The sequence below is a fragment of the Coregonus clupeaformis genome, chromosome 30 (assembly GCF_020615455.1).
Source record: "Coregonus clupeaformis isolate EN_2021a chromosome 30, ASM2061545v1, whole genome shotgun sequence".
Classification (NCBI taxonomy): Eukaryota; Metazoa; Chordata; class Actinopteri; order Salmoniformes; family Salmonidae; genus Coregonus; species Coregonus clupeaformis.
This window is the reverse complement of record NC_059221.1, coordinates 43,694,933-43,722,852: the sequence shown is the minus strand read 5'-3', so window position 1 is coordinate 43,722,852 and position 27,920 is coordinate 43,694,933. Positions and strand designations below refer to the sequence as shown.

The following is a 27,920-nucleotide window of genomic DNA, read 5'->3' as shown; positions in this document are numbered from 1 at the left end:
GAGATGGCGGGAAGGAGAGAGATGTAGGAAGAGAGAGATGGTGGGAAGGAGAGAGATGGCGGGAAGGAGAGAGATGGCGGGAAGTAGAGAGATGGCGGGAAGGAGAGAGATGTAGGAAGAGAGAGATGGCGGGAAGGAGAGAGATGGCGGGAAGGAGAGAGACGTAGGAAAAGAGAGATGGCGGGAAGTAGAGAGATGGCGGGAAGTAGAGAGATGTAGGAAGAGAGAGATGGCGGGAAGTAGAGAGATGTAGGAAGAGAGAGATGGCGGGAAGTAGAGAGATGTAGGAAGAGAGAGAGATGGCAGGAAGGAGAGAGATGTAGGAAGAGAGAGAGATGTAGGAAGAGAGAGATGGTGGGAAGGAGTGAGATGTAGGAAGAGAGAGATGGCGGGAAGGAGAGAGCTGGCGGGAAGTAGAGAGATGGCGGGAAGGAGAGAGATGTAGGAAGAGAGAGATGGTGGGAAGGAGAGAGATGGCGGGAGGGAAGCAACTGATTTGGCCCTCTTCCGTCAGCCAGCCAGACTATAGACAGATAGGCCAGACAGCTGGTCTCCTCAGCCAGTCTACTTCAGTCCCTCTTCAGTCCCTCTTCAGTCCCTCTTCAGTCCCTCTTCAGTCTCTTTCTACTTCCTCAGGCCTCTCTTGGTTCTCTTGGTGCTGTAGAATAGAGGACACTTAGTTACACAGTGTGTGTGTGTGTGTGTGTGTGTGTGTGGTGTGTGTGTGTGTGTGTGTGTGTGTGTGTGTGTGTGTGTGTGTGTGTGTGTGTGTGTGTGTGTGTGTGTGTGTGTGTGTGTGCGCGTGTGTGTGTGTGTGTGTAAGGGTTGTCCGTACGTCTTCTGGTGGTCTGACACTCTGTTGCGGAGGACGTTGATGTCATACTTCTGTCTGCTAATCTGATACTGCAGATCAAACTTCTCAGCCTCCAGCTGCTGCTGCCACGACCACAGCTCCTGGGCCTTATCCCTACACACACACACAGAGAGAGGTTAGGATCTAGTAGTATGGTGTAATACACATTATTGTAGTAGTACTGTACTTCAGTTTGTCCTGGCTCATGTTCTCGATGTCCAGAGACTTCCGTCTGTCCTGTAGAATCTTTTTCTTCTTCTCTCTCTCTGTCTGTCTCTTCCCTCTGACCTCCATCTAGTCATATCATAATAACCAGATACATTTGTATTATAATAATGTCATATAATAATGTAATAACAACTTAATATAATAACGTACTGATAATGTATATACAATATATGATAATAGTACCTTCTGCATGTAGCCTCCAAAGTGCAGGCTGGTCAACGTCTTCTTCTTCTTAGCATCATCATCCGCTTTCCTCTTCGCCTCCTCCTCCTCTTTACGAGTCCTCTCATCCTGGAGAGAAAGAGAGAGAAGGAGAGAGAGAGAGAGAAGGAGAGAGAAGGAGAGAGAGATAGGGAGAGAGAGAAGGAGAGAGAGAGAGAGAGAGAGAGAGAGAGAAGGAGAGAGAAGGAGAGAGAGATAGGGAGAGAGAGAGAGAGAGAGAGAGAGAGGAGAGAGAGAGAGAGAGAGAGAGAGAGAGAGAGAGAGAGAGAGAGAGAGAGAGAGAGAATGAGAGAGAGAGAGAGAGAGAGGAAGAGAGAGAGAGAGAGAGAGAGAGAGAGAGATCATCCATAAAAAGCTGCTAGTCAGGTTCAATACCAGGTCTGATAGACAGTGTCACTGAGACTCTCTCTCTTTTCCTCTCACCTCCAACCTCTTCTGTCGTTCTTTCTCTCGTTCGCTGCGGATCCTGTGCTGCTCTGCTCGTTCGGAACGTCGCTTCTCCTAGAGAGAAAATCCGGATCCCTAACTTTAGGAATAACATGATTGTAGTGTACAATGCTCTCTAAAAGTACTTGGTAATGATGTAAATACTGGCTAGTTTGAGTGACAGGGGTCAGAGGAGGGGCTGGTTTGAGTGACAGGGGTCTGGGGAAGGAGAGGGGCTAATTTGAGTGACAGGGGTCTGGGAGGGGGAGGGGCTGGTTTGAGTGACATGGTTCTGGGAGGGGAAGGGGCTAGATTGAGTGACAGGTGTCTGGGGCGGTGCTAGTTTGAGTGACAGGGGTCAGGGTAGGGGCTAGTTTGAGTGACAGGGATCAGGGTAGGGGCTAGTTTGAGTGACAGATTTCTGGTAGGGGGAGGGGCTATTTTGAGTGACAGGGGTCTGGGGCAGGCTAGTTTGAGTGACAGGGGTCTGGGAGGGGCTAGTTTGAGTGACAGGGGTCTGGAACTGGGCTAGTTTGAGTGACAGGAGTCTGGGCCACTCACGATCCTGTCGGTGAGGTTGATAAGCTCCTCCTCCTCCTTCTTTCTGCTCTCAAAGTGAACCTCGATCAGCGTCTGCAGCTCATTCAGATCCTTCTCCATACGCTTCCTGTGGATGTCCTGCAGGAATAAAAACAATAATAATAACAACAATAACAACAACAACAACAACAGATCCTTCTCCATACGCTTCCTGTGGATGTCCTGCAGGAATAAAAACAATAATAATAACAACAATAACAACAACAACAACAGATCCTTCTCCATACGCTTCCTGTGGATGTCCTGCAGGAATAAAAACAATAATAATAACAACAATAACAACAACAACAACAAAGATCCTTCTCCATACGCTTCCTGTGGATGTCCTGCAGGAATAAAAACAATAATAATAACAACAATAACAACAACAACAACAGATCCTTCTCCATACGCTTCCTGTGGATGTCCTGCAGGAATAAAAACAATAATAATAACAACAATAATAACAACAACAACAACAGATCCTTCTCCATACGCTTCCTGTGGATGTCCTGCAGGAATAAAAACAATAATAATAACAACAATAACAACAACAACAACAGATCCTTCTCCATACGCTTCCTATGATTGTCCTGCAGGAATAAAAACAATAATAATAACAACAATAACAACAACAACAACAGATCCTTCTCCATACGCTTCCTGTGGATGTCCTGCAGGAATAAAAACAATAATAATAACAACAATAACAACAACAACAACAGATCCTTCTCCATATGCTTCCTGTGGATGTCCTGCAGGAATAAAAACAATAATAATAACAACAATAACAACAACAACAACAACAGATCCTTCTCCATACGCTTCCTGTGGATGTCCTGCAGGAATAAAAACAATAATAATAACAACAATAACAACAACAACAACAACAGATCCTTCTCCATACGCTTCCTGTGGATGTCCTGCAGGAATAAAAACAATAATAATAACAACAATAACAACAACAACAACAGATCCTTCTCCATACGCTTCCTGTGGATGTCCTGCAGGAATAAAAACAATAATAATAACAACAATAATAACAACAACAACAACAGATCCTTCTCCATACGCTTCCTGTGGATGTCCTGCAGGAATAAAAACAATAATAATAACAACAATAACAACAACAACAACAGATCCTTCTCCATACGCTTCCTGTGGATGTCCTGCAGGAATAAAAACAATAATAATAACAACAATAACAACAACAACAACAACAGATCCTTCTCCATACGCTTCCTGTGGATGTCCTGCAGGAATAAAAACAATAATAATAACAACAATAACAACAACAACAACAACAGATCCTTCTCCATACGCTTCCTGTGGATGTCCTGCAGGAATAAAAACAATAATAATAACAACAATAATAACAACAACAACAACAGATCCTTCTCCATACGCTTCCTGTGGATGTCCTGCAGGAATAAAAACAATAATAATAACAACAATAACAACAACAACAACAACAGATCCTTCTCCATACGCTTCCTGTGGATGTCATGCAGGAATAAAAACAATAATAATAACAACAATAACAACAACAACAACAGATCCTTCTCCATACGCTTCCTGTGGATGTCCTGCAGGAATAAAAACAATAATAATAACAACAATAACAACAACAACAACAACAGATCCTTCTCCATACGCTTCCTGTGGATGTCCTGCAGGAATAAAAACAATAATAATAACAACAATAACAACAACAACAACAACAGATCCTTCTCCATACGCTTCCTGTGGATGTCCTGCAGGAATAAAAACAATAATAATAACAACAATAACAACAACAACAACAACAGATCCTTCTCCATACGCTTCCTGTGGATGTCCTGCAGGAATAAAAACAATAATAATAACAACAATAACAACAACAACAACAACAGATCCTTCTCCATACGCTTCCTGTGGATGTCCTGCAGGAATAAAAACAATAATAATAACAACAATAACAACAACAACAACAACAGATCCTTCTCCATACGCTTCCTGTGGATGTCCTGCAGGAATAAAAACAATAATAATAACAACAATAACAACAACAACAACAGATCCTTCTCCATACGCTTCCTGTGGATGTCCTGCAGGAATAAAAACAATAATAATAACAACAATAACAACAACAACAACAGATCCTTCTCCATACGCTTCCTGTGGATGTCCTGCAGGAATAAAAACAATAATAATAACAACAATAACAACAACAACAACACAGATCCTTCTCCATACGCTTCCTGTGGATGTCCTGCAGGAATAAAAACAATAATAATAACAACAATAACAACAACAACAACAACAGATCCTTCTCCATACGCTTCCTGTGGATGTCCTGCAGGAATAAAAACAATAATAATAACAACAATAATAACAACAACAACAACAGATCCTTCTCCATACGCTTCCTGTGGATGTCCTGCAGGAATAAAAACAATAATAATAACAACAATAACAACAACAACAACAACAGATCCTTCTCCATACGCTTCCTGTGGATGTCCTGCAGGAATAAAAACAATAATAATAACAACAATAACAACAACAACAACAACAGATCCTTCTCCATACGCTTCCTGTGGATGTCCTGCAGGAATAAAAACAATAATAATAACAACAATAACAACAACAACAACAACAGATCCTTCTCCATACGCTTCCTGTGGATGTCCTGCAGGAATAAAAACAATAATAATAACAACAATAACAACAACAACAACAACAGATCCTTCTCCATACGCTTCCTGTGGATGTCCTGCAGGAATAAAAACAATAATAATAACAACAATAACAACAACAACAACAACAGATCCTTCTCCATACGCTTCCTGTGGATGTCCTGCAGGAATAAAAACAATAATAATAACAACAATAACAACAACAACAACAACAGATCCTTCTCCATACGCTTCCTGTGGATGTCCTGCAGGAATAAAAACAATAATAATAACAACAATAACAACAACAACAACAACAGATCCTTCTCCATACGCTTCCTGTGGATGTCCTGCAGGAATAAAAACAATAATACAGTTTTTCTCAATTGCTAAAACACTAAACCCTATTGTCTGAACCAAATGCTCAGTTGCCTGAACCCACTGATTGACTCAATCACTCTTTTGGCAAAACCATAAGCACTTTTCACCTGTTTAGACACAACTTGCCAACACATTTTCATTGTGATGCACCCGTGCTGCATAATGGTGAGCACAGGTGACAAAAGTCAAACACAATTAGAGCACAGGTATCACCACTTGAACACAACAACTCAAAATGGATCACACTTGTGGCTAATTATGTGAGGGAACATATACAGTAAGCCAGTTCAGAGAGCACTGGTTTGTGAGGCCCTACAATGGATAGAAATATGAGAGGAAGAGTTCGTGTGAGAGGAGGTCGAGGTGGTCGAGGTGGTCAGCGAAGACAAAGAACAGTAATATCTGATGAAATCAGAGCTACTGTGATTGACCATGTTCTTGTCCATGGTATGAACATGAGGGAGGCTGGACAAAGGGTACAACCAAACATCAGTAGATTCACTGTGTCCACCATAATCCGAAGATTTAGAGAAGAGAACAGGTAATTACCTTTTTTTTGACATTATAGTACATTATGTACATGTTGACAGCAATTACTGTATGACATACTATATACTGTACCACAGTATACTGTAAGTGAATATATGTTTCAGTACATCACTGTACCAATGTACTGTAGTATTGTAATGGAGGGTTGGTCTAACTGTTTGTAGGCCTAGTATTCCATGTATATTTTTTGTAACTCCATGTTCTCTTTTTGTAGAATTGAAAGACTGCCACATGGGGGTGGGAGGACAGGTATGTTCTCCCCACACCAAGAGACCCTAATTGTTGATATGGTCCGTGAGAACAATGCCATTAAACTGAGCGAAATTCAGCAGAAGATCATTGAGGACCATTTACATTTTGAGGGTATCAACAGTGTCAGCCTCTCTACTGTTGATCGTGTCCTCAAGCGCAACAGACTGCGCATGAAACAGCTATACAGAGTGCCCTTTGATCGCAACTCAGACAGAGTCAAAGAGCAAAGATTCCAGTATGTACAGGTTGGCATATATCCAGACACATTCAATGTTGATTACTCTAAGTAGTGATTTACTGTAGTGGCCTAAATCACTTTTTCCGTATCACTTACAAAACTATATCTATTTCTACAGAGGGTTTTTCAACTGGATGCAATGGAAAGACCCCATCAATACATCTACATGGATGAAGCTGGGTTTAATCTCACCAAAAGGAGAAGGAGAGGCCGTAATGTGATTGGCCATCGGGCCATTGTTGGTGTTCCTGGGCAGCGTGGTGGCAATGTCACATTATGTGCTGCCATCAGCAATCATGGGGTTGTCCACCATCATGCCAACCTGGGGCCCTACAACACTCACCAGCTCCTCATTTTCCTCAATCACATGCGAGATGCTTTGTTAGGGCAGCAGGATGAGCATCCCATCTATGTTGTTGTTTGGGACAATGTGAGTTTTCACAGAGCCCTCCAGGTTAGAGAGTGGTACAATATGAACCAAGGTTTTATCAATCTTTGCCTTCCACCGTACTCCCCTTTCCTAAACCCCATTGAGGAATTATTCTCCTCATGGCGGTGGAAGGTATATGAACGCCAACCTTACACCAGGGTAAATCTCCTGCAAGCCATGGGACTTGCCTGTGGTGACATAGGTGTGGAGGCATGCCAAGCCTGGATACGGCATGCCAGGGGTTTTTTCCCCCGTTGCCTGGCCAGACAAAATGTGGCCAGTCCTGTGGCCTGACCCAGTACGGAGACATGATGCTGTGGCTGAGTAATGCACTTATTTGTATATTTTTGTACTTTATTTTTACATGGGCTTACTGTACACAAGTGGCAAACGCATAAGATTTCTGTTTGTTTTTACAAGTGCTACATGTAAATGCACAAGATTTCTGTTTTGTCTTTTTGTACAAGTGCTAAATGCACAGTTTTTTTTTGTTTTGCAACATGCATTTAGCCTACAGTGAACAATAAACATTTATTTCTCCAGCTTCATGTCCTGAGCATTGTGTTTTCTATTTTTCTACGTAGTGTTTAGTGACTGTTCAGTAGTGTTTTTTATTTTGATTGACTCGGGGCACGATTTGAAAACATAGTTCAGTTTTGAGCACAGATTGAACTGTTTTGAGGTGAAAGTTTGGTTTTGCAAGAAGAGTCTGAGGTTTTGTGAATGTAGCTTGAAAATTGGGTTTTGTGTTCACAGTTAAGAGAAAATGAGAGCAGCTTTCAAGAAATGTGTCTTAGCAATCGAGAAAAACTGTAATAACAACAATAACAACAACAACAACAGATCCTTCTCCATACGCTTCCTATGGATGTCCTGCAGAGATGATTACAACGGTATATATCCAGTCACATACTTACATCAAAATCTACCTTCTCTCCATCTGGGATCTTAGGTGGGATGAGGTTAGGCATCATGAATGGCCTGAGAGAGAGAGAGAGAGAGAGAGAGAGAGAGAGAGAGAGAGAGAGAGAGAGAGAGAGAGAGAGAGAGAGAGAGAGAGAGAGAGAGAGAGAGAGAGAGAGAGAGAGAGAGAGAGAGAGAGAGAGAGAGAGAGAGAGAGAGAGAGAGAGAGAGAGAGAGAGAGAGAGAGAGAGAGAGAGAGAGAGAGAGAGAGAGAGAGAGGATTCTATCATTAACTGGATTCTACCCTTAAACTGGATTTTAACCATACACTGGATTCTCCCCGTACACTGGATTCTATCCATACACTTGACTCTACCCATGAACTGGATTCAACCCATACACTGGATTCTACCCATAAAATGGATCTACCAACATACTGGATTCTACCCACACACTGGATTCTAACCACACACTGGATTCTACCACATACTGGACTCTACTACACTGGATTCAACCAATACACTGGTCTCTACCTATACACTGGATTCTACCCATACACTGGATTCTACCCATACACTGGACTCTACCCATACACTGGATTGTACCCATACAATGGACTCTACCCATACACTGGATTCTGCCCGCACACTAGATTCTACCCATAAACTGGACTCTACTACACTGGATTCTACCCACAAACTGGATTCTAATCACACACTGGACTCGACTTTCAAACTGGATTCTACCCTCACACTGGATTCTACCCACACACTGGATTCTACCCACACACTGGATTGTACTCACACACTGGACTCTACCAACACACTGGATTCTACCCATACACTGGACTCGACCCACACACTGGACTCTACCCACACACTGGACTCTACCCACACACTGGACTCTACCCACACACTGGATTCTACCCACACACTGGACTCTACCCACACACTGGACTCTACCCACACACTGGATTCTACCCAAACACTGGATTCTACCCACACACTGGATTCTACCCACACTGGACTCTACCCACACACTGGACTCTACCCACACACTGGACTCTACCCACACACTGGACTCTACCACACACTGGACTCTACCCACACACTGGACTCTACCCCCACACACTGGACTCTACCCACACACTGGACTCTACCCACACACTGGACTCTACCCACACACTGGATTCTACCCAAACACTGGACTCTACCCACACACTGGATTCTACCCATACACTGGATTCTATCCACACACTGGACTCTACCTACACACTGGACTCTACCCACACACTGGACTCTACCCATACACTGGATTCTACCCATACACTGGATTCTACCCATACACTTGACCCTACCCATTCACTGGACTAGACCCATACAAAGGATTGTACTCATATACTGGACTCTACCCACACACTGGACTAGACCCACACACTGGATTCTACCCATACACTGGATTCTACCCATACACTTGACTCTACAAACACACTGGATTCTACCCATACACTGGATTCTACCCATACACTAAACTCTACCCATACACTGGATTATACCCATACACTGGACTCTACCCATACACTGGACTGTACCCATACACTGGATTCTGCCCACACACTGGATTCTACCCACACACTGGATTATGCCCATACACTGGACTCCACCCATACACTGGACTCTACCCACACACTGGATTCTACCCATACACTGGACTATACTACACTGGATTCTACCCATACACTGGATTCTACCCATACACTGGATTCTACCCACACATTGGATGCTACACACACTGGACTCTACCCAAACACTGGATTCTACTCATACACTTGATTCTACCCATACACTGGACTCTACCCATACACAGGATTGTACTCATACACTGGATTCTACCCATACACTGGATGCTACACACACTGTACTCTACCCACACACTGGATTCTACCCATACACTGGTTTCTATCCACACACTGGACTGCACCCGCACACTGGACTAGACCCACACACTGGATTCTACCCATACACTGGATTCTACCCATACACTAGATTCTACCCATACACTGGATTCTACCCATACACTTGATCCTACCCAATCACTGGACTAGACCCACACACAGGATTGTACTCATACACTGGATTCTATCCATACACTGTACTCTACCCACACACTGGATTCTACCCATACACTGGTTTCTATCCACACACTGGACTGCACCCGCACACTGGACTAGACCCACACACTGGATTCTACCCACACACTGGTTTTACCCACACACTGGATTCTATCCATACACTGGATTCTACCCACTCACTGGACTAGACCCACACACTGGATTCTACCCATACACTGGATTCTACCCATACACTTGACTCTACAAACACACTGGATTCTACCCTCACACTGGATTCTACCCATACACTAAACTCTACCCATACACTGGATTATACCCATACACTGGACTGTACCCATACACTGGACTGTACCCATACACTGGATTCTGCCCACACACTGGATTCTACCCACACACTGGATTATGCCCATACACTGGACTCCACCCATACACTGGACTCTACCCACACACTGGATTCTACCCATACACTGGACTATACTACACTGGATTCTACCCATACACTGGATTCTACCCATACACTGGATTCTACCCACACATTGGATGCTACACACACTGGACTCTACCCAAACACTGGATTCTACTCATACACTTGATTCTACCCATACACTGGACTCTACCCATACACAGGATTGTACTCATACACTGGATTCTACCCATACACTGGATGCTACACACACTGTACTCTACCCACACACTGGATTCTACCCATACACTGGTTTCTATCCACACACTGGACTGCACCCGCACACTGGACTAGACCCACACACTGGATTCTACCCATACACTGGATTCTACCCATACACTAGATTCTACCCATACACTGGATTCTACCCATACACTTGATCCTACCCAATCACTGGACTAGACCCACACACAGGATTGTACTCATACACTGGATTCTACCCATACACTGTACTCTACCCACACACTGGATTCTACCCATACACTGGTTTCTATCCACACACTGGACTGCACCCGCACACTGGACTAGACCCACACACTGGATTCTACCCACACACTGGTTTTACCCACACACTGGATTCTATCCATACACTGGATTCTACCCATACACTGGACTCTACCCATACACTGGACTCTACCGATACACTGGATTCTGCCCACACACTGGATTCTACCCACACACGGGATTCTACCCTCAAACTGGATTTAAAAATCCCAATCTACTTGAACAGAGCAATAGTCAACCATAAAGCATCGATACCAAATAAACTGCTTGCTGTTTAAAAAAAATGCTATAAATGTAAGCAGTATAATGTAGAAACCTACAAAAAAACAATTGGCCAACAACAAATCCAATCCCTCCTAGACAACTTCCTGGACAGAATGTTTCCCTGCAATAGTAAAGGTTTAAAGTTAGCAGTAGGAAACCTGAACAATATATTTGTTAAGTTATATCAGCTAAGATATCAAATTTAAATTCAAGCAGAAAAAGTGAAAAAACTAACAAAAATGAGAAATGGTTTGATGAATGCAAAAACCTTTGATAGAAATTGAGAAAGCCATTCAACCAAATCACAGAGACCCAGAAAACCTTAGCTTAGCTCCTTCACTATGGTGAAACACTAAAACAATACAGAAATACACTAAGAAAAATGAAGGAACAGCACGTCAAAAAACAGCTCATTGTGATTGAAGAATCCATAGAATCGAAACACTTCTGGTCAAATTGGAACAAACTAAACAAACAACAACACGAACAGTTATTTATCCAAAACAAATATTTTCGTCCATATAACAAAGAACCAAGAACAAAAACATATACGTGATAATTTACAAAACTTAGAATCCGTTTTTAAATACTACCAGAATCTATTGGATACTCCAATTACATTGGATGAGCTACAGGACAAAATACAAACCCTCCAACCCTAAAGGGACTGTGGTGTTGATGGTATACTGAACAAAATTATAAAATATACAGACCACAAATTCAAATAGGCTATTCCTAAACTCTTCAACATTATCCTCAGCTCTGGCATCTTCCCCAATATTTGGAACCAAGGTCTGGTCACCCCAATCCACAAAAGTGGAGACAAATTTGACCCCAATAATTACAGTGGAATCTGCATCAGCAGCAACCTTGGAAAGTCCTCTGCAGTATCATCAACAGCAGACTCTAACATTTCCTCAGTGAAAACAATGTCCTGATCAAATGTCAAATTGACTTCTTACCAAAATACTGTATGACAGACCACATATTTACCCAGCACAGCCTAATTGACAAACAAACAAAACAAAACAAAAGCTAAATATTCCCATGCTTTGTAGATTTCAAAAAAGTGTTTGACTCAATTTGGCATGAGGGTCTGCTACACACATTGATGGAAAGTGGTGATGGCGGTCAAACATTATAAAATCCATGTACACAAACAACAAGTGTGCCGTTAAAATTGGCAATAAACACGAAGGTTTCTTTCCTCAGGGCCGAGGGAGAGACAGGAATGCATCTTGAGCCCCACCCTCTTCAACATCTCTGCGTACCAGGCAGATATCTCAGCTTGGATGTCGGCCCACCCTCTCTTTTAATATGCCATTTAGCAGACGCTTTTATCGAAAGCAACTTACAGTCATGTGCGCATACATTTTTACGTATGGGTGGTCCCGTGGATCGAACCCACTACCCTGGCATTACAAGCACCATGCTCTACCAATTGAGCTACAGAGGACCTCTCAAGCTCAACCTCGGCAAGACAGAGCTGCTCTTCCTCCCGGGGAAGGCCTGCTCTGCTCAAAGACCTCTCCATCACGGTTGACAATTCCACAGTGCCGCCCTCCCAGAGTGCAAAGAACCTTGTCATGACCATGGACAACACCCTGTCATTCTCTGCAAACATCAAAACATTGACTTGTTCCTGCAGGTTCATGCTCTACAACATCCGTAGAGTACAACACTACCTCACACAGGAAGCGGCGCAGGTCCTAATCCAGGCACTTGTCATCTCCTGTCTGGACAACTGCAACTCACTGTTGGCTGGGTTCCCTGCTTGTGCCATCAAACCCCCTCATCCAGAATGCTGCAGCCCGCATGGTGTTCAACCCATGTCACCCCACTCCACTGGCTTCCAGTTGAAGCTCGCATCCACTGCAAGACTACAAGCAGACTTTAAGCCCTCCATAACTGGCTACGAGACTTGCAGCTCTGTGGGTGTAACATTTATTGACAATTTTGATACCTTCTGGAAACAAAGCTTGTATTATAAGGAGGATGGGATCCACCCAAATCATGTGGGTTCCTGGATCCTTTCACAGCATTATAAGGCTGTGTTGAGACAATGACTTATCAATGACCCAAGTCCAGCTCATTTAATCCCTACCATTGTGTCGCTGAGTTGTCATAATGATTCTCCCTACCTGGTCCCGTGTGGCTCAGTTGGTAGAGCATGGCACTTGCAACACCAGGGTTGTGAGTTTGATTCCCATGGGGGACCGGTATGAACAGAAATATGAAAACGTATGCACTCACTACTATAAGTCGCTCTTGATAAGAGCATCTGCTAAATGTAAAAAATGTTCAGCCTATGTTCAAACCCGAGCACTCCGTTCTGGTATCTCTGGTCTTTTGGGCCTCCCACCCCTATGGGTGAGCAGGATATATAAACATCCTGATCTAACACTTAAGCCCCCCAAATGTAAATATAAATCTGGTGCTTCTGTCCCCAACCAAGGAGGGCCTACAGCAGCACCTAGATCTTCTGCACAGATTCTGTCAGACTTGGGCCCTGACAGTGAATCTCAGTAAGACAAAAATAATGGTGTTCCAAAACAGGCCCTAATGCCAGGACCACAAATACAAATTCTATCTAGACACCGTTGCCCTAGAGCACACAAAAAACTATACCTACCTCGGCCTAAACATCAACACCACAGGAAACTTCCACAAAGCTGTGAATGATCTGAGAGACAAGGCAAGAAGGGGCTTCTATGCCATCAAAAGGAACATAAAATTTGACATCCCAATTAGGATCTGGCAAAAAATACTTGAATCGGTTATAGAACCCATTGCCCTTTATGGTTGTGAGGTCTGGGGTCTGCTCACCAAACAAGAATTCACAAAATGGGACAAACACCCAATTGAGACTCTGCATGCAGAATTCAGAAAAAATATACTTTGTGTACAACGCAAAACCCCAAACAATGCATGCAGAACAGAGTTAGGACTATACCCGCTAGTTATCAAAATCCAGAAAAGTCCTCTTAAATTCTACAACCACTTAAAAGGAAATGATGCCCACACATTCCATCACAAAGCCCTCACCTACAGAACCTAGAGAGATTAACCTAAAGAAGAGTTCCCTCAGCCAGCTGGTTCTGGGGTTCTGTTCACAAGCACAAACAGACCCCACAGAGCCCCAGGACAACAACAGAATTAGACCCAACCAAATTATGAGAAAGCAAAAAGATAACTATTTGACACACTGGAAAGAATCAACCAAAAAACAGCAAATTGGAATGCTATCTGGCCCTAAACAGAGAGTACACAGCAAGATGTGTGGCCCGTTGCATGAGAAAAGGGCAACCAGTGGAGCACAAACAACATTGTAAATACAACCAATATTTATCTGTTTATTTATCTTCCTCACTATTCATACTACAACTATTTGCTCATTGCTAAAACACTGTACATAGCTGATAATATAACACTAGAAATGTCTTTCTTTTTTTTACCTTTTTGAGTGCAATGGGTACTTGTTTTAACAATGTAAACCAATGGGTACTGTTCATTTCAATGGGTACTTGTTTTGGCAATGTAAACCAATGGGTACTGTTCATTTCAATGGGTACTTGTTTTGGCAATGTAAACCAATGGGTACTGTTCATTTCAATGGGTACTTGTTTTGGCAATGTAAACCAATGGGTACTGTTCATTTCAATGGGTACTTGTTTTGGCAATGTAAACCAATGGGTACTGTTCACTTCAATGGGTACTTGTTTTAACAATGTAAACCAATGGGTACTGTTCATTTCAATGGGTACTTGTTTTGGCAATGTAAACCAATGGGTACTGTTCATTTCAATGGGTACTTGTTTTAACAATGTAAACCAATGGGTACTGTTCATTTCTAAAAAAAAATTGGTTGATGTTAAATTTGTTTCTTCTCAATTTTGTTAATTGTTTATTTCACTAAATATATGTTTCCCATGCCGATAAAGGCCCATTGAATTGGGAGAAAGAGAGAGAGATAAGAATGGACAACAACTACACTTCCAGCATGTTCTCCATATTCCAATCCAATCTAACCTTCCATACCCCCCATTCATTAACATGTTGGAGGACTTACTTGAATTTAGGTTTGGTCTCCTCTGTGGATGACGAGAGAGAGAGAGAGAGAGAGAGAGAGAGAGAGAGAGAGAAAAAAGAGACATTAGTGATGTCCAGGTGTGACAGAGAGACAGACAGAGAGAGACAGACGGACAGACACAGTCACATACTGTAGGAATGAATGGTGTGATGTCATCGATGGGTTTGTCGATTTACAGTGGGTCCGAAATTATTGGCACCCTTGATAAAGATGAGCAAAAAAGATGGCCAAAGAGCTCTGACTTTAGCCCCGGTTTCAATCCAAGTGCCAATGCCGTTTAGCAAACTCCAGAAGTTTACATTGGTTGGATAACATGAAAATATAGATTTTTGGCCCTCCCAATGTGTTGTCTAACTCATAAAACATTTTAGAAAAATACTCAGTGCCGTTTTACTCGCAAGGTGAGGTATTGAAAACAGGGATGCCAATAATTGTAAACCCTATCTTAATTATTATATTTTTTTAAAGTTAGTTGTCATCTTTATCAAGGGTGGCAATAATTTTAGACCCCACCTTATATAAACAGTCTATGATTGAACCGTATCCCTCACAACCGGCCTCGCTGTTGGTTCTGACTGAACCGTATCCCTCACAACCGGCCTCGCTGTTGGTTTTGACTGAACCGTATCCCTCACAGCTGGCCTCGCTGTTGGTTCTGACTGAACCGTATCCCTCACAACCGGCCTCGCTGTTGGTTTTGACTGAACCGTATCCCTCACAACCGGCCTCGCTGTTGGTTCTGACTGAACCGTATCCCTCACAACCGGCCTCACTGTTGGTTCTGACTGAACCGTATCCCTCACAGCTGGCCTCGCTGTTGGTTCTGACTGAACCGTATCCCTCACAACCGGCCTCGCTGTTGGTTCTGACTGAACCGTATCCCTCACAACCGGCCTCGCTGTTGGTTCTGACTGAACCGTATCCCTCACAACCGGCCTCACTGTTGGTTCTGACTGAACCGTATCCCTCACAACCGGCCTCGCTGTTGGTTCTGACTGGTCACCACCGGTGCTAACGCAACAGCCGAGGGACCGGGCAATGCTTAACGAGTTCGCCATTAATTTACCTTCTCCCTCCTCTGCCCCCTCCCCTTCCTCTGCATGCTCCTCCTCTCCCTCATGTGGCTCCTCCCCTGCATCTGGAAAAGAAAAAGAACACTGATAAAGACAAGAGGTGTGTGTGCACGTGTGTGCACGTGTGTGTATGTACAGACATAGAAAGCTAAGCTATACTGTCACCATAGCAGGTCAGGAATCAAAGGAAGTGATACATGAATTATGTGGGACCCCAGGAAGACAAACAATGAAATTAAATAAATACACATCAAAAATAGACACTGATAATCTGCTGAGGAAGTTTCTAGTAGGGTTATATTATATATTATACTGAGGTAGGGTCTAGTGGGGTTATATTATATATATTATACTGAGGTAGGGTCTAGTAGGGTTATATTATATATTATACTGAGGTAGGGTCTAGTGGGGTTATATTATATATTCTACTGAGGTAGGGTCTAGTAGGGTTATATTATATATTCTACTGAGGTAGGGTCTAGTAGGGTTATATTATATATTATATTGAGGTAGGGTCTAGTGGGGTTATATTATATATTATACTGAGGTAGGGTCTAGTAGGGTTATATTATATATTATACTGAGGTAGGGTCTAGTAGGGTTATATTATATATATTATACTGAGGTAGGGTCTAGTAGGGTTATATTATATATTATACTGAGGTAGGGTCTAGTGGGGTTATATTATATATTATACTGAGGTAGGGTCTAGTAGGGTTATATTATATATTATACTGAGGTAGGGTCTAGTAGGGTTATATTATATATATTATACTGAGGTAGGGTCTAGTAGGGTTATATTATATATTATACTGAGGTAAGGTCTAGTGGGGTTATATTATATATTATACTGAGGTAGGGTCTAGTGGGGTTATATTATATATATTATACTGAGGTAGGGTCTAGTGGGGTTATATTATATATTATACTGAGGTAGGGTCTAGTGGGGTTATATTATATATTCTACTGAGGTAGGGTCTAGTAGGGTTATATTATATATTATACTGAGGTAGGGTCTAGTAGGGTTATATTATATATATTATACTGAGGTAGGGTCTAGTGGGGTTATATTATATATTCTACTGAGGTAGGGTCTAGTAGGGTTATATTATATATATTATACTGAGGTAGGGTCTAGTAGGGTTATATTATATATATTATACTGAGGTAGGGTCTAGTGGGGTTATATTATATATTCTACTGAGGTAGGGTCTAGTAGGGTTATATTATATATATTATACTGAGGTAGGGTCTAGTGGGGTTATATTATACTGAGGTAGGGTCTAGTGGGGTTATATTATACTGAGGTAGGGTCTAGTGGGGTTATATTATATATTATACTGAGGTAGGGTCTAGTGGGGTTATATTATATATATTATACTGAGGTAGGGTCTAGTAGGGTTATATTATATATTATACTGAGGTAGGGTCTAGTGGGGTTATATTATATATTATACTGAGGTAGGGTCTAGTGGGGTTATGTTATACTGAGGTTGTCAAGAATGCTGAGTGTGGATGTGGTGCGAGAAATCAAGCGCAGGAACAATGGCGTTCGTCAACAGACTTTAGTGATCCAAAATATAACTCCAAACAGGTAACTGGCCAACCCAACCGGGAGGCATGAACAATTACGCACACACACAACAGTGCGTAAAATAGTAGAAACGCGCACGCAGTGCGGACTCTCAAAAAACAAACAACATGAGAGGAAAACCCACCAACAGCTAACAGCTGACATAACAATCACACATAACACCTGACCCAACACACGATAACTAAATAGGAAACAAAATCAAACACTAACAAGGGACAGGTGTACAAACAGACAAAACCAAACAAACATGAAACATTGAACGGTGATAGCTAGTACTCCGGGGACGACGACCGCCGAAGCCTGCCCGAACAAGGAGGAGGAGCAGCCTCGGCCGAAACCGTGACAGAGGTAGGGTCTAGTGGGGTTATATTATACTGAGGTAGGGTCTAGTAGGGTTATATTATATATATTATACTGAGGTAGGGTCTAGTGGGGTTATATTATATATTATACTGAGGTAGGGTCTAGTGGGGTTATATTATATATATTATACTGAGGTAGGGTCTAGTAGGGTTATATTATATATTATACTGAGGTAGGGTCTAGTAGGGTTATATTATATATATTATACTGAGGTAGGGTCTAGTGGGGTTATATTATATATTATACTGAGGTAGGGTCTAGTGGGGTTATATTATATATATTATACTGAGGTAGGGTCTAGTAGGGTTATATTATATATTATACTGAGGTAGGGTCTAGTGGGGTTATATTATATATATTATACTGAGGTAGGGTCTAGTGGGGTTATATTATATATATTATACTGAGGTAGGGTCTAGTAGGGTTATATTATATATTATACTGAGGTAGGGTCTAGTAGGGTTATATTATATATATTATACTGAGGTAGGGTCTAGTGGGGTTATGTTATACTGAGGTTGTCAAGAATGCTGAGTGTGGATGTGGTGCGAGAAATCAAGCGCAGGAACAATGGCGTTCGTCAACAGACTTTAGTGATCCAAAATATAACTCCAAACAGGTAACTGGCCAACCCAACCGGGAGGCATGAACAATTACGCACACACACAACAGTGCGTAAAATAGTAGAAACGCGCACGCAGTGCGGACTCTCAAAAAACAAACAACATGAGAGGAAAACCCACCAACAGCTAACAGCTGACATAACAATCACACATAACACCTGACCCAACACACGATAACTAAATAGGAAACAAAATCAAACACTAACAAGGGACAGGTGTACAAACAGACAAAACCAAACAAACATGAAACATTGAACGGTGATAGCTAGTACTCCGGGGGACGACGACCGCCGAAGCCTGCCCGAACAAGGAGGAGGAGCAGCCTCGGCCGAAACCGTGACAGAGGTAGGGTCTAGTGGGGTTATATTATACTGAGGTAGGGGTCTAGTAGGGTTATATTATATATATTATACTGAGGTAGGGTCTAGTGGGGTTATATTATATATTATACTGAGGTAGGGTCTAGTGGGGTTATATTATATATATTATACTGAGGTAGGGTCTAGTAGGGTTATATTATATATTATACTGAGGTAGGGTCTAGTAGGGTTATATTATATATATTATACTGAGGTAGGGTCTAGTGGGGTTATATTATATATTATACTGAGGTAGGGTCTAGTGGGGTTATATTATATATATTATACTGAGGTAGGGTCTAGTAGGGTTATATTATATATTATACTGAGGTAGGGTCTAGTGGGGTTATATTATATATATTATACTGAGGTAGGGTCTAGTGGGGTTATATTATATATATTATACTGAGGTAGGGTCTAGTAGGGTTATATTATATATTATACTGAGGTAGGGTCTAGTAGGGTTATATTATATATTATACTGAGGTAGGGTCTAGTGGGGTTATATTATACTGAGGTAGGGTCTAGTAGGGTTATATTATATATATTATATTGAGGTAGGGTCTAGTGGGGTTATATTATATATATTCTACTGAGGTAGGGTCTAGTGGGGTTATATTATATATTATACTGAGGTAGGGTCTAGTGGGGTTATATTATATATTATACTGAGGTAGGGTCTAGTGGGGTTATATTATACTGAGGTAGGGTCTAGTAGGGTTATATTATATATATTATACTGAGGTAGGGTCTAGTGGGGTTATATTATATATATTATATTGAGGTAGGGTCTAGTGGGGTTATATTATATATTATACTGAGGTAGGGTCTAGTAGGGTTATATTATATATTATACTGAGGTAGGGTCTAGTGGGGTTATATTATATATTATACTGAGCTAGGGTCTAGTAGGGTTATATTATATATTATACTGAGGTAGGGTCTAGTGGGGTTATATTATATATATTATACTGAGGTAGGGTCTAGTAGGGTTATATTATATATTATACTGAGGTAGGGTCTAGTGGGGTTATATTATATATTATACTGAGGTAGGGTCTAGTGGGGTTATATTATATATATTATACTGAGGTAGGGTCTAGTAGGGTTATATTATATATATTATACTGAGGTAGGGTCTAGTAGGGTTATATTATATATATTATACTGAGGTAGGGTCTAGTAGGGTTATATTATATATTATACTGAGGTAGGGTCTAGTGGGGTTATATTATATATTATACTGAGGTAGGGTCTAGTGGGGTTATATTATATATTATACTGAGCTAGGGTCTAGTGGGGTTATATTATATATATTATACTGAGGTAGGGTCTAGTAGGGTTATATTATATATTATACTGAGGTAGGGTCTAGTGGGGTTATATTATATATTATACTGAGGTAGGGTCTAGTAGGGTTATATTATATATTATACTGAGCTAGGGTCTAGTGGGGTTATATTATATATATTATACTGAGGTAGGGTCTAGTAGGGTTATATTATATATTATACTGAGGTAGGGTCTAGTGGGGTTATATTATATATTATACTGAGCTAGGGTCTAGTAGGGTTATATTATATATTATACTGAGGTAGGGTCTAGTGGGGTTATATTATATATATTATACTGAGGTAGGGTCTAGTAGGGTTATATTATATATTATACTGAGGTAGGGTCTAGTGGGGTTATATTATATATTATATTGAGGTAGGGTCTAGTGGGGTTATATTATATATTATACTGAGGTAGGGTCTAGTAGGGTTATATTATATATTATACTGAGGTAGGGTCTAGTGGGGTTATATTATATATATTATACTGAGGTAGGGTCTAGTGGGGTTATATTATATATTATACTGAGGTAGGGTCTAGTAGGGTTATATTATATATTACACTGAGGTAGGGTCTAGTGGGGTTATATTATACTGCGGTAGGGTCTAGTAGGGTTATATTATATATTATACTGAGGTAGGGTCTAGTGGGGTTATATTATACTGAGGTAGGGTCTAGTAGGGTTATATTATATATATTATATTGAGGTAGGGTCTAGTGGGGTTATATTATATATATTCTACTGAGGTAGGGTCTAGTGGGGTTATATTATATATTATACTGAGGTAGGGTCTAGTGGGGTTATATTATATATTATACTGAGGTAGGGTCTAGTGGGGTTATATTATACTGAGGTAGGGTCTAGTAGGGTTATATTATATATATTATACTGAGGTAGGGTCTAGTGGGGTTATATTATATATATTATATTGAGGTAGGGTCTAGTGGGGTTATATTATATATTATACTGAGGTAGGGTCTAGTAGGGTTATATTATATATTATACTGAGGTAGGGTCTAGTGGGGTTATATTATATATTATACTGAGCTAGGGTCTAGTAGGGTTATATTATATATTATACTGAGGTAGGGTCTAGTGGGGTTATATTATATATATTATACTGAGGTAGGGTCTAGTAGGGTTATATTATATATTATACTGAGGTAGGGTCTAGTGGGGTTATATTATATATTATACTGAGGTAGTGTCTAGTGGGGTTATATTATATATTATACTGAGCTAGGGTCTAGTAGGGTTATATTATATATATTATACTGAGGTAGGGTCTAGTAGGGTTATATTATATATATTATACTGAGGTAGGGTCTAGTGGGGTTATATTATATATTATACTGAGGTAGGGTCTAGTGGGGTTATATTATATATATTATACTGAGGTAGGGTCTAGTAGGGTTATATTATATATATTATACTGAGGTAGGGTCTAGTGGGGTTATATTATATATTATACTGAGGTAGGGTCTAGTGGGGTTATATTATATATTATACTGAGCTAGGGTCTAGTGGGGTTATATTATATATTATACTGAGGTAGGGTCTAGTAGGGTTATATTATATATTATACTGAGGTAGGGTCTAGTGGGGTTATATTATATATTCTACTGAGGTAGGGTCTAGTGGGGTTATATTATATATATTATACTGATGTAGGGTCTAGTAGGGTTATATTATATATTATACTGAGGTAGGGTCTAGTGGGGTTATATTATACTGAGGTAGGGTCTAGTAGGGTTATATTATATATTATACTGAGGTAGGGTCTAGTGGGGTTATATTATATATATTATACTGAGGTAGGGTCTAGTGGGGTTATATTATATATTATACTGAGGTAGGGTCTAGTAGGGTTATATTATATATTATACTGAGGTAGGGTCTAGTAGGGTTATATTATATATTATACTGAGGTAGGGTCTAGTGGGGTTATATTATATATTATACTGAGGTAGGGTCTAGTGGGGTTATATTATATATATTATACTGAGGTAGGGTCTAGTAGGGTTATATTATATATTATACTGAGGTAGGGTCTAGTGGGGTTATATTATATATTCTACTGAGGTAGGGTCTAGTGGGGTTATATTATATATATTATACTGAGGTAGGGTCTAGTGGGGTTATATTATATATTATACTGAGGTAGGGTCTAGTAGGGTTATATTATATATTATACTGAGGTAGGGTCTAGTAGGGTTATATTATATATTATACTGAGGTAGGGTCTAGTGGGGTTATATTATATATTCTACTGAGGTAGGGTCTAGTGGGGTTATATTATATATATTATATTGAGGTAGGGTCTAGTAGGGTTATATTATATATTATACTGAGGTAGGGTCTAGTGGGGTTATATTATATATTATACTGAGGTAGGGTCTAGTGGGGTTATATTATACTGAGGTAGGGTCTAGTGGGGTTATATTATATATTATACTGAGGTAGGGTCTAGTGGGGTTATATTATATATATTATACTGAGGTAGGGTCTAGTAGGGTTATATTATATATTATACTGAGGTAGGGTCTAGTGGGGTTATATTATATATTATACTGAGGTAGGGTCTAGTGGGGTTATATTATATATTATACTGAGGTAGGGTCTAGTGGGGTTATATTATATATATTATACTGAGGTAGGGTCTAGTAGGGTTATATTATATATTATACTGAGGTAGGGTCTAGTGGGGTTATATTATATATTATACTGAGGTAGGGTCTAGTGGGGTTATATTATATATTATACTGAGGTAGGGTCTAGTGGGGTTATATTATATATTATACTGAGGTAGGGTCTAGTGGGGTTATATTATATATATTATACTGAGGTAGGGTCTAGTGGGGTTATATTATATATTATACTGAGGTAGGGTCTAGTGGGGTTATATTATACAGAGGTAGGTTCTAGTAGGGTTATATTATATATTATACTGAGGTAGGGTCTAGTGGGGTTATATTATACTGAGGTAGGGTCTAGTGGGGTAATATTATACTGAGGTAGGGTCTAGTGGGGTTATATTATATATATTATACTGAGGTAGGGTCTAGTGGGGTTATATTATATATTATACTGAGGTAGGGTCTAGTAGGGTTATATTATATATTCTACTGAGGTAGGGTCTAGTAGGGTTATATTATATATTATACTGAGGTAGGGTCTAGTGGGGTTATATTATATATTATACTGAGGTAGGGTCTAGTGGGGTAATATTATACTGAGGTAGGGTCTAGTGGGGTTATACTATACTGAGGTAGGGTCTAGTGGGGTTATATTATACTGAGGTAGGGTCTAGTGGGGTTATACTATACTGAGGTTGGGTCTAGTGGGGTTATATTCTATTTTTAGATACTAGTAGTGCTACGCTCTCTTTCATAAGCCCCTCCCACATAACTTCTGACCTGGCTCCTCGTTGGTGTCCTCTTCCTCTTCTATGGCTGGCTCCTCCTCTTCCTCCTCTACGGCTGGCTCCTCCTCTTCCTGTTTCTCCTCTAAGAGACATAAAGTGAGAGCGTGATTGACAGGCAGCAAAGCTTAGCTCCTCTCCTTATCGCTAAGGTGTGCACTTGTTCACACCAAGACATTGGATTGGTGTAAAGTTATGGTGGAGACTACGTCTTCACCAATCCAAAGCTTTTAAATCCTTGAGTCGGAGTGAACGAGTGCACACTTCACGGAGAAGGGGATAAGGAGAGTATCAGAATCAGTAGAAAGTTAGAACTGATCTCATTTGAAACCATATTGTCCCTTTCCTGCAGTCGAATGACCGAAGCATTCTCATTGGTGGAATGTTATTAATATTCTTCATAATTTCATAATTAACTGAAAATCTGTTGTTTCTGTCAAACGATATTGTTATATATATATAAAGTGTAATATTGGGATGCAAACTCAAAATGGATTACATTTCAACTCTATATCTGACATGGTACGGGTGTCTTCTATTTTTTAAGCTCATTACCATGTGTGTGAGTTGTATACTTTTGTTTCAAAGTAGATTTGTTTAAGACTACCAAGAAACACTCTGTGTGACCCTGATTGAGCCCTCCTCCTCCCCCTCCTCCTCCTCCTCCCCCTCCTCCTCCTCCTCTCCCTCCCCCCCCCTCCTCCTCCTCCTCCTCCTCCCCCTCCCCCTCCTCCTCCTCCTCTCCCTCCCCCCTCCTCCTCCTCCCCCCCTCCCCTCCTCCCCTCCCTCCTCCCCCTCCCTCCTCCTCCTCCTCCCCCTCCTCCTCCTCCTCCCTCCTCCTCCTCCTCCCCCTCCTCCTCCTCCTCCTCCTCCTCCTCCTCCCCCTCCTCCTCCTCTCCCTCCCACCTCCTCCTCCTCCTCCTCTTTTCCCTCCCCCCTCCTCCTCCTCCCCTCCGCCTCCTCCTCCTCCCCCCCTCCTCCTCCTCCTCCCTCCTCCTCCCCGTCCTCCTCCTCCTCCTCCTCCTCTTCCTCCTCCCCCTCCTCCTCCTCCTCCCCCTCCTCCTCCCTCCTCCTCCTCTCCTCCTCCTCCTCCTCCTCCTCCTCCTCTCCTCCTCCTCCTCCTCTCCTCCCTCCCTCCTCCTCCTCCTCCTCCTCCTCCTCCTCCTCCTCCCTCCTCCTCCTCCTCCTCCTCCTCCTCCTCCTCCCTCCTCCTCCCTCCTCCTCCCTCCCTCCTCCTCCTCCCCCTCTCCCTCCTCCTCCCTCCTCCTCCTCCTCCTCCTCCTCTCCCTCCTCCTCCTCCCCCTCTTCCTCCTCCTCTCCCTCCTCCTCCTCCTCCTCCTCCTCCTCCTCTCAAAAGCTCTGTTAGTGTGTCTGCTTGCCAGCAGTACAGCAGCCAGTGCCACACACTCACATGCACACACACACACACACTCACATGCACACACACACACACACACACACTCACATGCACACACACACACACAGACATACACACACACGCACACACAGACATACACACACACGCACACACAGACGTACACACACACGCACACACAGACACACACACACACGTCATTCGTGACAGAAATATTTAATCTCCATCAATAGCAGGGTCAGTGCATGTGACCAGCAGGCTAACACAGGGTCTAAGCAGTAGGGTCATTAGAACGTGTGTGTCTGTGTCTGTGTCTGTGTGTGGTTGTATTAGTTTCTTACCTTCAACCACCTCCTCTGGAACAGACAAGACAGAGAGAAATATTAAATAAGAACCACACACACACAAACACACACACACACAGACATACACACACACGCACACACAGACACACACACACACACAGACACACACACACACACACACACACACACAAACATACACACACACACACACAAACACACACACAGAACTTACCTTTCTCCTCCCTGTGGATGAAACAGAAATTAGAAGACATTAGAAACATTGATTAAACAAAATTAAAAAATGTGAGACTTTATAGCTAGGGGTAGGGTTGATAATATGATACTACAAATCAAATCAAATCTTATTTGTCACATGCGCTGAATACAACAGGTGTACCTTACAGTGAAATGCTTACTTACAAGCCCTTAACCAACAATGCAGTTTTAAGAAAGAATACCCCCCCAAAAAATCACACACAAAAATACAATATAAAATAATACGAAATAAAAATAACAAATAATTAAAGAGCAGCTGTAAAATAACAGTAGGGAGGCTATATACAGGGGGTACCGGTACCGAGTCAATGTGCGGGGGCACCGGTTAGTCGAGGTAATTGAGGTAATATGTACATGTAGGTAGAGTTATTAAAGTGACTATGCATAGAAGTAAATGCCATACATAATTTACATTTCCTTATTTTAGGCAAACCAGATGGCACGATTGTCTTGTTTTATTAATTTACAGATAGCCAGGGGCACACTCCAACACTCAGACATCATTTACAAACAAAGCATTTGATATTAGAGAGTCCTCCAGATCAGAGGCAGTAGATGACCACGTGCTCTCTTGATAAGTGTGTGAATTTGACAATTATCCTGTCCTGCTACGCATCGAAATGCTAAAGTAAAGTACAGATACCCCCCAAAAATAGTTGAGTAGTACTTCAAAGTCTTTTTACTTAGTGACTTTACACCACTGTACATATCTAATGTGATAGTACATATATAACCCTAACCCTAACTATATATCTGGTTGTGGAGCAACGCAGAGACTTACTCGAACTCTTCAACCTCTTCGTTGTCTGACATGGTTGCTCTGGTCTAGAGAAAACAAACAAACACACACACACACACACACACGCACACACGCACGCACCGCACGCACACACGCACACACGCACACACACACACACACACACACACACACACACACACACACACACACACACACACACACACACACACACACACACACACACACACACACACACACACACACACACACACACACACACACACACACACACACATATATATAACCATAAATATTACAATACGTACCTACACACACACACACACACACATATATATCAATAAATATTACAATACATACCCACACACACACACACACACACACACACACACACACACACACACACACACACACACTACCAGTCAAAGTTTGGACACCTACTCATTCAAGGGTTTTACATTGTAGAATAATAGTGAAGACATCAAAACTATGAAATAACACATATGGAATCATGTAGTAACCAAAAAAAGTGTTAAACAAATCAAAATATATTTCCTATTTGAGATTCTTCAAATAGCCACCCTTTGCCTTGATGACGGCTTTGCACACTCTAATGGAGAAAATGAGAAAAATGTAGAATAACCCTTGAATGAGTAGGTTTTCTAAAACCTTTGACCAGTTGTGTACATTAATATACAGCTATATATGTTCTGATTGACATTATATTATACATTAATATACAGCTATATATATTATATATTACATTATATTCCATATGTTAATATACAGCTATATATGTTCTGTATGACATTATATTCCATACGTTAATATACAGCTATATATAGAAAGGTGTATCTTTGTAGAAAGGTACAGTGGTCAGACATACCTCACAGATGGAGAGAAGGAGAGAATGGAGGACTGACTTCAGTTGAAAGTCTTTTCCACTGATCAACAGGAACGTGACAATAGGCGAGAGAGAGAAAGCGAAAGAGAGAGGAGGAGAATGTGTTGGACCCTACAGTGAGTATTAATAACTAGACATACCAGTCTGGCCACTCTGATAGGTTGAGGGTCCTCTATAACAGCCTGGTAGAGATAACACTCTGATATGGTCAGGGTCCTCTTATCATCCATCCCTAAAAAGGACACTTCTGGAGGCAGACCTGTCCCTGACACACACACACACACACACACACACACACACACACACACACACACACACACACACACACACACACACACACACACACACACACACACACACACAC

At 41.4% G+C, this 27,920-nt stretch overlaps 1 protein-coding gene across 1 annotated transcript; it reads right to left on the bottom strand.

Moving 5' to 3' along the window:
* Positions 1-321: 321 nt before the first annotated feature.
* tnnt2a (troponin T type 2a (cardiac)) lies at positions 322-27,697 on the bottom strand. The gene is made up of 14 exons (XM_045209588.1): positions 27,539-27,697; positions 26,677-26,720; positions 25,852-25,862; positions 25,656-25,670; positions 23,935-24,024; positions 16,237-16,308; positions 15,150-15,171; positions 7,733-7,796; positions 2,291-2,407; positions 1,727-1,804; positions 1,265-1,372; positions 1,041-1,147; positions 836-967; positions 322-658 (listed from the first exon to the last, which is right to left on the bottom strand). The coding sequence occupies exons 2-14, from the start codon at positions 26,706-26,708 to the stop codon at positions 625-627; spliced, it is 882 nt and encodes a 293-aa protein (XP_045065523.1). The 5' UTR covers positions 26,709-26,720; positions 27,539-27,697; the 3' UTR covers positions 322-624.
* Between the last annotated feature and the right edge of the window lie 223 nt (positions 27,698-27,920).

What these genes read in the sequence shown, in the direction of transcription:
- tnnt2a (XM_045209588.1), bottom strand. Translation starts at nt 26,708, where the DNA reads ATGTCAGACAACGAAGAGGTTGAAGAGTTCGA. An exon ending in GGGGGCAGAGGAGGGAGAAG is followed by an intron (nt 15,172 to 16,236) that starts GTAAATTAATGG and finishes CGTCATCCACAG; the next exon opens with AGGAGACCAAACCTAAATTC. An exon ending in TTGGAGGCTACATGCAGAAG is followed by an intron (nt 1,148 to 1,264) that starts GTACTATTATCA and finishes TGATATGACTAG; the next exon opens with ATGGAGGTCAGAGGGAAGAG.